This window comes from Hemitrygon akajei, chromosome 24 (genome assembly GCF_048418815.1).
Source record: "Hemitrygon akajei chromosome 24, sHemAka1.3, whole genome shotgun sequence".
Taxonomy (NCBI): domain Eukaryota; kingdom Metazoa; phylum Chordata; class Chondrichthyes; order Myliobatiformes; family Dasyatidae; genus Hemitrygon; species Hemitrygon akajei.
In genome coordinates, this window is record NC_133147.1 from 2,722,375 (window position 1) to 2,738,203 (window position 15,829).

At 41.0% G+C, this 15,829-nt stretch overlaps 1 protein-coding gene across 1 annotated transcript; it reads right to left on the reverse strand.

Moving 5' to 3' along the window:
- Positions 1-456: 456 nt before the first annotated feature.
- On the reverse strand, positions 457-1,842 carry LOC140715568 (histone H2B 1/2-like). The gene has a single exon (XM_073027923.1). The coding sequence runs from the start codon at positions 1,287-1,289 to the stop codon at positions 717-719; it is 573 nt and encodes a 190-aa protein (XP_072884024.1). The 5' UTR covers positions 1,290-1,842; the 3' UTR covers positions 457-716.
- Positions 1,843-15,829: the final 13,987 nt, after the last annotated feature.

The following is a 15,829-nucleotide window of genomic DNA, read 5'->3' on the forward strand; positions in this document are numbered from 1 at the left end:
GGTTACTCTCATTGGATAAAGCAAATAAACCAATCTGACAACAGAATTATTACCAATCAAAATCAAACGCAAAAGCGCGGAAAATAACCGTTCGCTCTCCAAAAAAATGAACTGAATTTTGTAACTGCCCGCCAAATATCCTTTGTTCAAACCTAGTCTAACATCAAGTCATAGCAGATCTGCTTTTCGACTTGTACTCCACATTCACCCATTACTGAAGTTCGCCACTAGTAGCTACATGTAACGACTAGTATTGAGGAAGAGCCTGGGGATTTAATTCAACGATTTCCTGGCTCAAGAACTAAAATCGATTCTTAGCTTCATTTCCCGGTTAGTCCTTGTGTGTGAATTATATCATGTTATGAACGAACTACGACTGCAGTTTCAACAAATTATTGGTGAAAGAACCGGCTGGCATTGAAATGGGATTCAGAAGTTACCAAACTGCGACAGAAATTAATAAAGCAATTAAACGAGAAGGAATAGGAAATATCCACTTCACTTACACAATTTGTGATTACCGAGACGAAGTGACGAGGAGGGGTAGTGTTTCCATGTGTAAAACTAGATGTGACAGGATAATACCGAGCAATGGACAGCATATTCCGATTAACATTGATAGAATATTAATCAGCTCAAGAAGCAGCTCTGTTAATGAAATAGTGAGTGGCTCTTAAAAGAGCCTTTGGGTTTTCGGTTTGTTTTGGCGGCACTCCTCACTTGGAGCTAGTGTACTTGGTCACGGCCTTTGTCCCTTCCGACACGGCGTGCTTGGCCAGCTCACCGGGCAGCAGCAGGCGCACTGCGGTCTGGATCTCCCGAGAGCTGATAGTCGATCGCTTGTTGTAATGGGCTAGGCGGGAAGCCTCGCCGGCGATGCGCTCGAAAATATCGCTCACGAACGAGTTCATGATGCTCATGGCCTTGGAGGAGATGCCGGTGTCGGGGTGAACCTGCTTCATCACTTTGTAGATGTAGATGGAGTAACTCTCCTTCCTCACCCTCCTGCGCTTCTTGCCAGACTTGCCTGATGGCTTCGGCAGCGCTTTCTTAGCGCCCTTCTTAGGAGCAGGTTTCTGTTCGGGCATTTCTTCTGTTCTCGTTGAGACCGTAGTAGCAAAATAGCCTTCGGAGCGCGGATTAAATAGGCAGAGCCGACCACGATATGGTAATGAGGAATTGGGCATCCGAGCATTTTCATTGGCTGTTTGGAGAGACGAATCTGTTAATTGAATATCAGAAGGAATAAATCGCAATGGCTTGTTCCACCAATCAGAAGCCGCTCCCATTTGGTTCAGGTATTAGTGCGAACTGGGAATTTTGCCAACCAGAGAGAGTATTAGGGCAGAATTGTGTAATTCTGCCTTTAGAATACGTCCTCCTCTTCAGGAATTTTATACCATGCGCCTTTCAGGTTTCTCCTAGAATTTCCAACTATTGCTGCTCAAGCTGTTTTCCCTGCCAGTGTTCTTTTCCTATCAATTTTGCCGTTCCTCTTTTATGCCTCTGTAATCCCCTTCACTCCACTGGAATACTAATATATATGACTTCAGCTTCTCCTCAAATTTCAGGGTGAATTCCATCATATCATGATCACTAACGCCACCTTAAATTCTCTAATCACTTCAAGTTCATTGCACTATGTGCAAATCCAGCAATGTTCATCCCTTAGTGGGCTCAACCATGAGCTTCGCTAAAAAAAAACCTCGTAGGTATTTTAGAAATTCCCTTACTTCGGATCTAGCACTAACCTGATTTTCCCAATCTACCTGCATATTCAACTCACCCATGACTATTGTATCATGGCCCTTTTTACATGTACTTTCTATCTTTCATTGTGATTTACAGACTTTATTTGTTTGGAGTTGTATCCTTATACTTCGTAAACTCTACCCTCAATGTTTCAAAACTTTCTAGCCCAATGCCACCTCTGCGTAATGATATGATTACATTTTTTTACTGACAGAGCCACACCACTCCCTCTACCTACCTGCCTCCCCTTTCAATGAAATATGTATCCTTAGACATTAAGCTACTAGCTATAATCGACTTTTTGCCGTGATTCACTGATGCCAACAACATCATATATGCCAATGTGTAAATGTGCTACAAGTTCATTTACCTTATTCCATATACTGCATGCATTCAAATATAACACCTTCAGTCCTGTAATCACACATTCCAATTTTGTCCACATTGCAACTTATCGTATTGACTGCAATTTTACCCTCTCATCAGCCCCTCCTTGCTAGCAGTCTCTCTACACACAGCCCCTAATTGTAAACCCACTACCTCATCCTCAGCACGATGACTCCAGTTCCCATCCCCCTGAGAAATTAGTTTAAACCCTTCTCACCAGCTCTAGTAAACCTGTTGGCAGGGATAATTGTCACCCTTGGGATCCCTTTTGTAAAGATCGTACCTTCTCCTGGAGAGATTCCAATGATTGATAAATGTAAACCCCCGCACCAGTTCCTCAGCCATGTATTCACCTACTAAATCATCATATTATCCTTGACTCTGTAACAGAAACTCTCAGAAGCAATATACTCAATGTTAACAGGCACTGTGTGTGTCAGCCATCAGTCAGCTTAGTTCTCTTTTCTCTGTCAATCAGCTCCCAGATATTGCTATTCTGTCATCCGTTGTCACATACCTCGCTCATCATCATTACCCCCACCACTGTCTGGAGCCCCAAGCTCTACACCTGTGCTGAGACAGCTCTGGTTTCTGGCCCTGTTCCACTGAACATACAACTACCGGTCCCCCATTCTGTTTTCAGACTCCAGTGGATCGTGGTGAATTCTATCAATCCAGCTGTGTGAGACTCGGTACTTTAGAGGCAGTGAAACTGACCCATAACATTGAAAAGAGTTGGGAAGGAGGAGGTTAGCTACCAATATCAGTCTTACTCAGCCAAAACATTTGAGGGATGAAGAACAAGTGGGAGAAAACTGGAGTCAGCTCATTATCTCTTTCAGTCTGCAGAAAGTCAAGTAAGAAATACAAGGGAAACCTCTGTTAGGAACCCATCACCACAAGGAGAGTGGGGGGTGGGTGTGGTGAACAGTAGGAGTGGATTAACAAACACTATTGGGGAACAGAAACACTGCCAGGAAAAACTCCATTCTGTACACTGTGGGTGTTGTAGATTCACTACGTTTATGATACAGTTTAAAATAGAACAGATTTATTGGTTAGAGATTCAGAATATTAAACTCCAGTCCCATTAAACACTGACAGAAGAAATTCTTCCCATGCCCAGTGACTACGTGTAGAACAGAGTACAGCAATAATTGCAGAATTCAACACCAAAAGTCACTTTTGAACTTACTAAATTTCAAAAGTTCTCTGGATTAAACTACAGTAATGGTTAAATACTAGCATGCAGCCGATTTAAACATTTTCCTCAGTCTGAACTTGATACTGTGTCAGTGTGTCACAAAGAAGGATGAGTAAGTGAATCCCTTCCCACATTCAGAGCAGTTAAATGGTTTCTCCTCAGTGTAAACTTGCTGATGTAGCTTCAGTTCAAATGACTGAGTGAATCCCTTCTCACAATCTGAAGTGAATGGTTTCTCCCTAAGGTGAACTCACTGGTATCTCTGTTGGTCAGATGAACAAGTGAATCCCTTCCCATAAAGCGCACTGTGGATGCTGTGGTCAAATCAAGATGTACAAAAAAGCTGGATGAACTCAGCAGGTCGGGCAGCACCCATTGAAAGGAGCAGTCAATGTTTCGGGTCGAAACACTTCATCAGGACTAAAGGAGCGGGCAAGGGCCCTATAAAGAAGGTGGGGGTATGGTGGAAAACGAATCAGAGGAAAGATCAAGGGGTGGGGGAGGGGAAGCAGGGAGGGGATAGGCAGGAGAGGTGAAGAAGGAATCTAAGGGGAAAGCACTACGGGTAGTAGAAGAAGGCAGAGTCATGAGAGGTGATAGGGAGCTAGAAGAGGAGACAGAGTGAAGGTGGGATGGGGGAAGGGATAGGGAGGGAATTACCGGAAATTGGAGAATTCGATGTTCATACCAAGGGGCTGAAGACTACCCAGACAGTAGATGAGATGTTGTTCCTCCAACCGAAGTTTGGCCACATCATGGCAGTAGAGGTGGCCATGTATGGACATATCTGAATGGGAATGTGAAGGAGAGTTGAAGTGACTGGCAACCGGGAGATCCTCTCTGTTGTGGTGGACAGAGCGTAGATGCTCGCCTGTCTGTTGTGGTGGATGGAGCAACAGGACCCCACCACTAAGGACATCTTTTCTTGTCTATTCCTCTCTGTTTTTCGCGGGGATCATTCCCTCCACGACTGCCTGGTCCACAGATCTCCCAACTGGCACTTTTCCCTGCAAGCGTAAGTGCTACACCTGTCCCTACACCTCATCTCTTACCACCATTCAGGGTCCCAAACAGTCCTTCCAGGTGAGGCAACACTTCACTTGTGAGTCTGTTGGGTTTATCTATTGCATCCGGTGCTCCCGGTGCGGCCTCCTCTACATCGGCGAGACCCGAAGCAGATTGAGGGACAGATTCGTTGAGCACCAATGTTCCGTCCGCCACAACAGACAGGATCTCCCGGTTGCCACTCACTTCAATTCTCCTTCACATTCCCATTCAGATATGTCCATACATGGCCTCCTCTACTGCCATGATGAGGCCAAACTTCGGTTGGAGGAACAACATCTCATCTACCGTCTGGGTAGTCTCCAGCCCCTTGGTATGAACATCGAATTCTCCAACTTCCGGTAATTCCCTCCCTATCCCTTCCCCCATCCCACCTTCACTCTGTCTCCTCTTCTAGCTCCCTATCACCTCTCATGACTCTGCCTTCTTCTACTACCCGTAGTGCTTTCCCCTTAGATTCCTTCTTCACCTCTCCTGCCTATCCCCTCCCTGCTTCCCCTCCCCCACCCCTTGACCTTTCCTCTGATTCGTTTTCCACCCTCCCCCCACCTTCTTTATAGGGCCCTTACCCACTCCTTTAGTCCTGACGAAGGGTCTCGACCCGAAACGTTGACTGCTTCTTTCAACGGATGCTGCCTGATCTGCTGAGTTCATCCAGATTTTTTGTATGTCCCTTCCCACAGTCTGATGATGTGAATGGCCTCTCCCCATTGTGAACTGACTGGTGTGTATGTAATTCCCTTAGAGCAATGAGACTAGGTGAACGGTATCTCCCCAGTGTGAAGTGACTGGTGTGTCAGTCATTGAGATGACTGAGTAAATCCTTTTCCTCAGAGAGCCACTCTCCAGTGTGAACTGACTGGTTCACAGATCTTCTCCTAGGGCTGAGGTCTTTGGAGCTTCTGTAGTTTTTTTTTTTTTTTTTACAGAATCGGGTTACTAGCCCCATATCCAACCCTCCTGCTTTTGCAACTGGGCTGGGGACTGTCCATGGCAGAATTGTGGAACACTGAATATGCTGGAGTACTGAGTTCTCAGTCCTGGGCAGCCTGCCACCATGTCCCTGCAATAGCTGTAAGATCAAACACATTTGTCACAACACAATTCAATGCCTGCACTCACTACCCCTATCTATACCCCTCATAATGTTGTGTATTCTGTCAAATGTCCTCTCATTCTGCCACACTCCAGGAAATAAAGTCCTCACCTGTTTAACCTTGCCTTATAACTCAGGTTCTCAAGGTGATTAGAATTGCAAATTTGGCCTCACCGTTGCCTTATACAACTTCAATATAGCATTCCAACTCCTGTCCTAAACACCTTGATTTATAAAGGTCAATCTGCCAAAGCTGTTTTTATGACCCTCCTTATTTATGACACAACTTCCAAGGAATTATGGATCTATATTCCTAGATTCCTTTGTTCCACCACACTCATCAACGCCACACCGTTCAGCCCATGATATTGTGTAAACCTTGAAGCCAATTTAAACTGCATCTCCTCTGTCTGTTTATCATCCATATCCCTCCAGTCCCTTCATATTCACACATGCATGTAAAAACCTCTCCACCAAACTGTCTACTTCTAACCTTAAAAGCCAGTCCTCTGGTGTTTGTCAGTTCTACCAGGGGGAAATGTTTCTGACTATCTATCCTGTGTATGCCTCATAATTTTAAAAACCTCTATTGGATCACATCTGCCTCTTATATTCTATGAAAAATCCTAGTCTCTCTCCAACATTTTCTTCATTCTCTATTAGTTGGTGGTGAATACAGCCATTGTGCAGTTGCTGATCGGTGATAAAATCCAGATATTAATCTATTAGATTAACACTCGATGATAACCACATGAAAATCTTGATTGTGTTGTTCCTTGCTCTTGTGTGCAAGAGCTTTGACTCTGATACAGTGAGTCTTGGTTTGTAGCTTTTTACTGGTGCCAACTTTAGATTCAAGTTGTTCAGTCTGTGCATTTTGTTAACAAAAGCTGTCAACTGTTGTTTGAGACGGAGTTACATTAAAATGGTAATGGTTTTGTAATGGTTTGTTTCGCTATGTTCATGGATTGTGGTTACTGTTGAGGCACAAATGTGAGTTAGTCAATTCAGCTGTGCATGAAATCTGCTGTAGACACTTTATTTTAAGATATCCTTCTTGTAATTAAGTGACTGCTTTAATTTCAATTGAAAATCTCCATTGAAACCTTGGGCAACATTATGCACTTGTTATTAAAATGTAAAGTTTATTGTTTAATTGAACATTCTCTCCTGATTTCAATATAAAAATCACAGTTTCATACTTTAACAGTTGAGGCATTTCTTTTATTTCTTCATTAAATTTGATGTTTGTGGCTAAACTCCACATTCCTATTTCATAAGGTTGCCCTTATTCTTGACAAATCCCTCATTGCTCATCCAACGTCAAAAGAGCGAATGAGTTGTCATAAACATTTTGCAAATGTTCACTTTCAAGTTGTCACCAAAAACAATTGATTTGGAGTGTGAAAGTGAGTTTGTGGAGCTCAAATTTCCAAGGAAATAGTAGAATGGAAGAGTGGTTGGTTGTTCTTTTGATGTTCATTTACAGGGTTGCTGACAAACTACAGTTGTCAAAAGAATAACGGTAAAGTCAATTTTATTATCAAAGTACACATATGTCACCATTTGCAAACCTCAGATCCATTTTCCTGTGGGTATACTCAGGAAAGATTAACTAGAGTGCAGAAGACAACAAACTGTACAGATGCAAATATAAGTAAATAGTAATAAATAACAAGGACATGAAATAGAGTCCTTAATGGGGTAATTGATTGTGCAAACATTTCATTGATGGGGCAAGTGATTGTAGGTAACCTTTTTTATTCAAGAGCTTGATGGTCGAGTAGTAGAAACTGTTCTTGAACCTGGTGGTGTGAGTCCTGAGGCTCTTGTATCTTCTACTTGATGGCAGCTGGGAGAAGAGAGCATGGTCTGGGTGATTAGGATCTCTGATGATGGATGCTGCCTTTCTTTCATGTAGATGTGCTCAGTGGTTGAAAGGGCTTTAAGCGTAATGTATTGGGCCAAATCCACTACCTTTTTGTGGGGTTTTCCATTCATAAAAATGTTCTACTTTGTTTTATTTTTCCTCATGGCAAGCACCATTAAATGTTGCCAAATATCTGAATCAGGTTTAATATCACCTGTCTATGTCATGAAATTTGTTAGGGCTTTCCTATCAGTTCTATTTTTCAGTTACCCTTTCTCTCTCACTGGCTTGTCTATGCTTTCTCCTCATACCCTTGCCACCCACTTACATTAAGGAATCATCTCAAACTGGGATTGTGGAAGGAAACGGAAGCACATGGGGGAGAGGGGACAACCCATGTGATCATGAGGTACCTGCAAACTCCACATCGAAAGTGCCAGATATCTGGACTGAATCTGGTAGGACCTGCTGTACTTGATGTGCCATTCTGCTGCCCAAATAATAAACTGCTTAATCACATTTACAGCCACTGGTAGTACGTTTTGTGCTGCATTTACTAATAATGCATAAAATCTTTTGTGTGTATTTGAAAGAATGTTGATATCAAGTTATTTATTAATCCCAATGTTTATCTTCTTACTAAATTTAAGAAAATATTTATTTTAATGTAGGCAGTTTGGAATAGTGTAACATTTCATGTGATTTTGGAAATGTTTCATTTTGCATGTTCTTAAATGAATATTATTGCCTCAATAGGGGTATGTCATGAGTAAGAATGTTTACATGTATTTGAAATTGCCAAATGAGTTATCTTCCCACTGCAGCTGAAGGGTCTCAGCCCGAAATGTTGAATGTACTCTTTTTCTATAGAGGATGCCTGGCCCGCTGAGTTCCTTTGTATTTTGTGTGTGTTACATGCTTTTGTTAGTTTTGGCCGAGTTAAACAGAATGTTTAATTTGGATACAATGAGACCCTTTTCAAGAAACCCCTGAAATGGGATTAACGGCTATCAAATGAAAGAACATGTCAGCATTTTTAATAATTTATCATAATGTTTGATAAACTTTTGCATAGATGAAAGTCACTATCTTCTCCAGTGAGGAGAAAGAATAGTACATCCTAAATCATATGTAGATGTCTAGGGAAAGGGTAAACAAACTCATTAGGTACTGACTTAGATTGTGGTTAACAAGTCTGTTACTGAGTAGAGATGGTCAAAACCTTTATCTCATGGCAGGGGTATCAAAAATAAGGCAACAGTTTAAGGTGATAGGAAGGAGTATAAGTGATTTGAGAGGTTTTAAAAAGATATTTGGAGTGGGTGATAACTGGAGCTTGCTGCTAAAGGAAGTGATGGAGTTGTGTACAATCACTACATTCAAAGACATTTAGACATACCCTTGAATAAACAAGGCACAGAAAAATACAATCCTGATGAGGGCAAATAGCATTAGTGTAGTTGAGCAAAAATTCTAGTAGAAGATCCAGTTTCTGTGCTGTATGGCTTTGCCTATTTGCAATACACTGGAGGGGAAAAATGCTAGCAATTCAGATTTCCTGTAGGTACTTGAGTTTGTTTTAAGGATCACTGATGTTTGAATGTATGGCAGTTACGTGAATGAACAGCTGGTTTGTTAATTATATAACAAAGTAAATAAAATAATTTGTGATTGGTCCAGTGAAGTATCAGATTAGCATAAGCAAATACTAGTAATTGGTTGCAGTTATGCAACTTAAATTAAATTCATCTTTAGGAGAATGATATCCAAATTCTGAAATGTCCAAGAAATTGATCAATGTAATGTTTAAACTCAATGTAAACTGTTAGCTGCCATTCTGTAAAAAATTCTAAAATAAATGAATGTGAGTCACAAACTTCTTGACTCATAGAGTTTGCCTTAATACCATTTTCGATCACAAAATTAGTTTAACAACATTATTGAATTATGTTTAAATGAGGGTTTGTGATGCTGAATTCTATTGTCATCAAAAGTATAGTGTATATTTTTCATACAACTACATGGTCTGTAAAATTGATTAGGTGCCATTGGAATCTCATCCAATTATGCCATCATTCAAAGCTCAAAGTAAATTGAATTTATTATCAAAGTACATACATGCTACCCGGTGGTATATTTTCTTGTGGGCATTCACAGTAAATACAAGGGAACACAACAGAATCAAAGAAAAATATATGAACACCAAACCTATGTGCACAAGATGACAAATTCTACAGATACAAAAGAAAAATAAAATAATAAGTGTTGAGAGCTTGAGTTGCAGAATGAGTCCGTAGTTTGTAGAATAATTTTGATGTTGCTTTGAGTGAAGTTACTCATTCTGGTGCAGGAGCCTGATGGGTAAGGGCTGGTAGTGTAGGACCTAAGGCTACTGTACCTCCTTCCTGATGGCAGCAGCGAGAGAGAGCATGGCCTGGATGGTGGGGCTCCTTGATGATGGATGCTGCTTTCCTGCAACTGTGTTCCTTGTAAATGAGCTCCATGGTGGAGGGGGCTTTACTGGTGATGAACTGGGCTGTATACACTACTTTTAGTAGGATTTACCATTCCAGGATGCTTTCCACCATTCATCAATACAAGCTTGTCATTGTTTTAGATAACATGCCAAATCTTTCTGAACTTCTAAGTAGAGGAGCTGCTGTGCCTTTTCTACAATGGCACTGACTTCCATTGAAATGTTATTGGAGAGGTTGGAAGTAGTTCAAGGAACCCTAGCAAAAGTTCACATGGCAAAAAAAGGAAAAGGTGGGCTTTTCAATCCCAGTGGTTTACTTATTAAAGTAAGATAAATTTGCAAACTATGTTCCGCTAAGCTGTGCCAAAGGATTCATACAAGCCAACAGCAAAACTATATTTTGCCTAGAAAAGATCATTCATATGGTAGCTAAAATTTGAAGACAGAAGATAATATTAATAGTAAGACTCTTGACAGTGTGAAAGATCTGAGAGATGTTGGGGTCTGTGTCCATCAGACACTAAAAGCTGCTGCACTGGTTGACAGTGTTTTTAAGAAGGTATATGGTGTGATGGCCTTCAACTGTTCAAGGGCCCTGAGGCAATGCTACAGCTATCTAAGAACTTGGTCAGATCCCACTTGGAGTACTGTGTTCAGTTCTGGTCACCTCACTACAGGAAGGATGTGGATACTGTAGAGAGAGTGAAGAGGAGATTGACAAGGATTGGAATGTGTACCTTTTGAGAATAGGTTGACTGAACTTGGCCTTTTCTCCTTGGAGTGATGGAGGTTGAGAGGTGAACTGAAAGTGGTGTATCAGATGATGAGAGGCATTGATCATGTGGATAGCCAGAGTGATGCACCATCAATAACTCTCTCTGAGATGTAAAGGCGAGATATCAGCTTTTATTGACCGGAAGAAAGAACAAGCGGTAGTTGACCACCATACTACATCCTGGAGAATGAGGGCCGGGCTCAGGTGTCAATCGCCTTTATACCAGGGTATGTGGGAGGAGCCACAGGAGCAGTCAGCAGGGGGCGTGTCCAGACAGGTATATGTAGTTCGCCACACAGAGGCCTTTTCCCAGGGCTGAAATGGCTAACAAGTGGGTGTATAGTTTTAAGGTGCTTGGAAATGGGTACTGAGGGGTTGCCAGGGGTAAAGTTTTCACACAGAGTATGGTGGGTGTGTGGAATGGACTGCAGGCAGTGTTGGTGGAAACGGATACAATAGGGTCTTTTAAGAGCCTTTTAGGTAGGTACATAGAACTTAAAAAATAGAAGGCAATGCACTAGGAAATTTCTAGGCAGTTTCTAGAATAGCTTACATGGTCGGTACAACATTGTGGGCCAAAAGGCCTATAATGTGTTGTAGATTTCTATGTTCTATGTACCTCATCATCTGGAAACTTCTATAAGGTCACCCTTCAGCTTCCTATACTCCAGGGAAAACAGTCCCAGTCTATCCAGTCTCTCCTTATAACTCAAACCTGGCAGTCCTAGTGATACCCTTGAGAATGTTCTCTTTGCAGCTGAAATAACATCCCTCCCAGGTCTCAGTGATGAAAATTGCAAACAGTCAGCCAAGTGCAGTCTCACCAACATCTTGTGCAATTTATTTATTTATTCAAAGATACCATTCAGAACAGGCCCTTCCGCATCAACCCAGAAGCACACCTATCTAACATTAGCCTAATCACAGGGCAATTTACAATGACCAATTAACCTCCTAAAAGTTCTTCGGTGTGAAAGCATACTGGAGAAAACTGCAGTATCCAAAGGAAACCCAGGCATTTACCAAGAGAATGTACCCTCCTTACAGATGGTGCTTAAATGGAACTCTGAAATGCAGAATGCCCTGAGTTGTAATGGCAGCGTGCTTAGCATGACATCCAAGGGATTGTATTCAATACTCTGATTGATGAAGGCAAATGTACCAGATACCTTCTTCACCATCCTGTCTACTTGTGTCACCACTTGGTCTCTGTTTTACAACTGTAGTGTTCTCGCACAGGTGTAAAAGAACTGTGAACTAAACACTGAGGTAAACCATAGTCAATGAAGACAGGATCGCAGTAAGATTAACCGTTTACTGTTCACTCTTCCACATTAACGTATGGTGAAAACTGTTGATAAAACAGTATAAAATATATACAGTATTTGTTTCCTTCTTGATATCACATTTACATCATAAATACTTGCAAAAGTAAAACTACAACAACTACATTACATTAAAGTGCAACATACAGTCAGAATCTACCTACGCCATTGACTGCTTTAAATACACTTCAACACAAACTATCCGCAACTCTTTAAATAACAAAAACATAAACCTTATCAACCGTCATTACTTCTAACAGAATCAGCGTTAACATTTTTAATTCAACATATTGATTATCTCATGAACTTATGGCGTTGCTTCACTGATGTTTCTAGTGCGTAGAAAGAAAACTTTTCTTGCGCTGATCCTGCACATATGAGCCCCCTCCTTCCCGTTTCTCCAAACTGGTATTTTCCCACAAGACGCAGCAAAACTAGGTGTGACATCATCGCATGCCGCGATATATCACACAACGAATTTACTTTAAACAATCTTAACTTTAACTAGAAAATGATAACAAATGAATTACTAAAGCAAAAATATAATAAACTAAACAAATGCCATAAAGGCAACACAACAACTCTGAGAGAGACCTGCCATTTGCTATATAAGCCCTGCTCTGAAATAAATATCAAAATTAATCAATTTGTAATTAGCTCATTTAAATCTCATCTTCCATTGCCTGTCTCTCACTCCTAAGTAGTTTGTACCTCATCATAATCTCACTGTCCATTAGAACACTTACATTGGAATTTTCTGATTAGCTGCTGGTGACTAGTGGTGTTCCGCAGGGGTCAGTATTGGGACACCACTTTTCATATTATATGTCAGTGATTTGGATGTTGGAATTGACGTCTTTGAGTTCAAATTTGCAAATTATTTAAAATCAGCAGATGGGCAGGTAGAGATGTGGTAGCAGGGAGTGTGCAGAATGACTTGGGCAGATTGGGAGAATGGATAAAGAAGTTAGTGTAGCAAATTGTACAGTCATGCACTTTGGTAGAAGGTAAAGGGGTGTGGACCATCTAATAATTGGAGAGAAAATTTAAAAGATCAGTGGTGTAGGGGGACTTGGGAGTCCTTGTGAAGGATTCCCGAAAGGTTAATTCACTAGTTGAGTCAGAGCAAGAACGCATTTGCAGTGTTAGTGTTTGTTTCAAGAGGAATAGAATACAGGAGCAAAAATATGATACTGAGGCTTAATGAGACATTGCTCAAATTTCACTTGGAGTATTGTGAGAAATTTTGGGCCCCTTATCTAAGAACAAAATGTGCTGACATTAAAGATGGTCCAGAGAATGTTCACAACAATGATTCAGGAATGAAAGAGTTAATGTATGAGGAGTGTATGTTGGCTCTGGGTCTACACTTGGAATTTAGAAGAATAAGGAGGGATCCCACTGAAAGGAATAGATAGAGTGGATGTGGAGAGGATGTTTCCTGTAGTAGGTGAGTCTAGGACGAGAGGATACAGCTCCAGAATAAAGAGACAACCATTTAGACAGATGAGAAGGAATCTCTTTAGTGGGAGGGTGATAGTCTTGTGAAATTCATTGCCATGCATGGCTGTGGTGTCCAAATCATTGAGTGTTTTTAAAGTGGAGGCTGATGGGTTCTTGATTAGCCAAGGCTTCAATGACTGATACATGTATGGTTGAGAGTTTTATATTGGCTTTACAGCATTAATTGTAAACTGTGGAAATTAAGCTGACGTCTTTGTCTCGAAAATGCTTTTAAATTATTTGTGTTGAAAGGATAATCTGGGGAAATACACACTTGTGAAGTCAATCATTTGGGTGAAAAAGGGTATAAATGCAGGGAGCAGTTCACACCAATTAGGAATGGGGTAAGGAACATCAGGAATCCTGGAAGAAATACAGGGTGAACAAGAATCCATTCCTCCAGCTTTGGATTCTACGACAGATGATTTGTTTGTCTGTAACTTATTGGTATGTTCTTTTAGTTCACAAGAATAGTACCTGCATTTGGAAATCCTTCATGTTTTATATGTTTAAGAAATGCTTTTTGTTTTGGAAAAGGTTTGTGTTTTAGAAATGGTTTGTAATTTCGAAATATTTTAGTGTATAAAGTTTCAAGATTCAAGATAAGATTGAAATGTTCTGAGAGAATTTGGAAATATTTAAGATAGAAGTTGTCTGAGTTTTCCATGTATTTTTGAGTGTTGTCTGGATTTAAGTGATAATCAAAGTAAATAAATTGCATTTTAAATGACTTTAAAATGCATAATTCTCCACAACTTCCACCATCTCCAAAGGGATCTTACCACCAAACATAAGTTTACCTTCCTCCACCCCCCCCCCCCCCAGATTTTGTTGTCTATCTACCCGACTAATTTCCCTTCTGTCACTTCTCCCTGCAGGCAGCCAACATGCTTCACCTGTCCTTTCAGCTCCTCCCTCACCTACATTCAGGACCACAAACAGTCCTTCCAGGTGAGGCAACACTGTACCCGTGAATCTACCAGAGTAGATGCTCTGGATCTGGTGTCTACTTTGGTGAGACCCTTCGTAAATTGGTGGACTGATTCAATAGCATCTCCACTCCAACCGCCAAAAGTGCAACTTCCTATTGGCCCAAAATTTGAATTCCCCATTCCCATTCCGACTTCTCAGTTCCATGTCCTCCTCTTGTGCCACAATGAGGCTGCCCTCAGGGTGGAGGAGCAACATCTTATAATCCATCTTGAATATCCTCTAAATTGATGGCATAAATATCTATTTCTCCATCCAGTTAAAAAATATTCCCTCCTTCTCCCTTGATCTTCTATTCCCCACACTGGTCTCTTACCTCTTCTCACCCTGGTGCTCTTACTCCTTCCATTTTTCCTATGGTCCACTCTCCTCTCCTATCAGATTGCTTCATCTCCAGCTCTTTACCTTTCCTACCCTCTTGACTTAACCTTCTAGCTGTCTTTCTTCCCTTCACCCAGCTTTTTATTCTGTTATCTTCCCCATTGCTTTCCAGTCCTGAGGAAGGGTCTCACCCTGAAAGATCAACTGTCTATTTATTTGCCATGGATGTTGCCTGATCTGTTGACTTCCTCCAGAATTTTGTGTATGTTGTTTTTGATTTCCAGCATCTGCAGAATTTCTTTTAAACAACTTTGTTGGATGCAAGTGTATTCTTCTTGGCAGGAAAAAGTGGGTATAGACAGCTAAACACCATGGAGAATAAACTATTGTTTGATTGGGTAGTTACAGCATTATCTCCATTTAGTGAGAGCACTTGTGGCTGTTGTTGTGGTTTTTCATGCCCCACAAACGACCAGGAGACGCAGAAGGTTCTTCAAGAAGTATTAAACTTTAATTTGCAAATCAAAGCTGAGACAGTCATTGAGCTAGTCGCTGACTGCCCACCGATCCTTGTACATAGCATTTTTTTATAGCAATCTCCTGGTTTAGTTGCATTAGCATATCCAATCGGTCTACAGTTGCATATCACAAATATATCCGCCACTATTGTTTCTACCCATTGACTTAATCATGTTCTAATCTGCATCTCTTAGCTACCTCTCATTAACACACCATTATCTTCTACATTCTTAAGATTTCATTCTCCTACTAAATTGTATACATGTATAGCAAAATAGCAAGCTCAAAGCTGACTACATAGTCTTGGTTACACAGCAAACAATGCAACTTTTATACTCCAATATATCCCCCCTTTGAGACCCATCCTAATAACCTTATAGCTCGACTGATCCTGCTGCACTACTGAGAACCCTGCATTATTTCAATCATAATCCCTGTAACAAGAGCCATCTACGAACAGAACCTTTTTATTTGAATCCTCTAGTGGTTCTGACCGTAAATCTGCTCTCAATTTGGCAAATGCCATCGTCTTCCCTACACAATCAT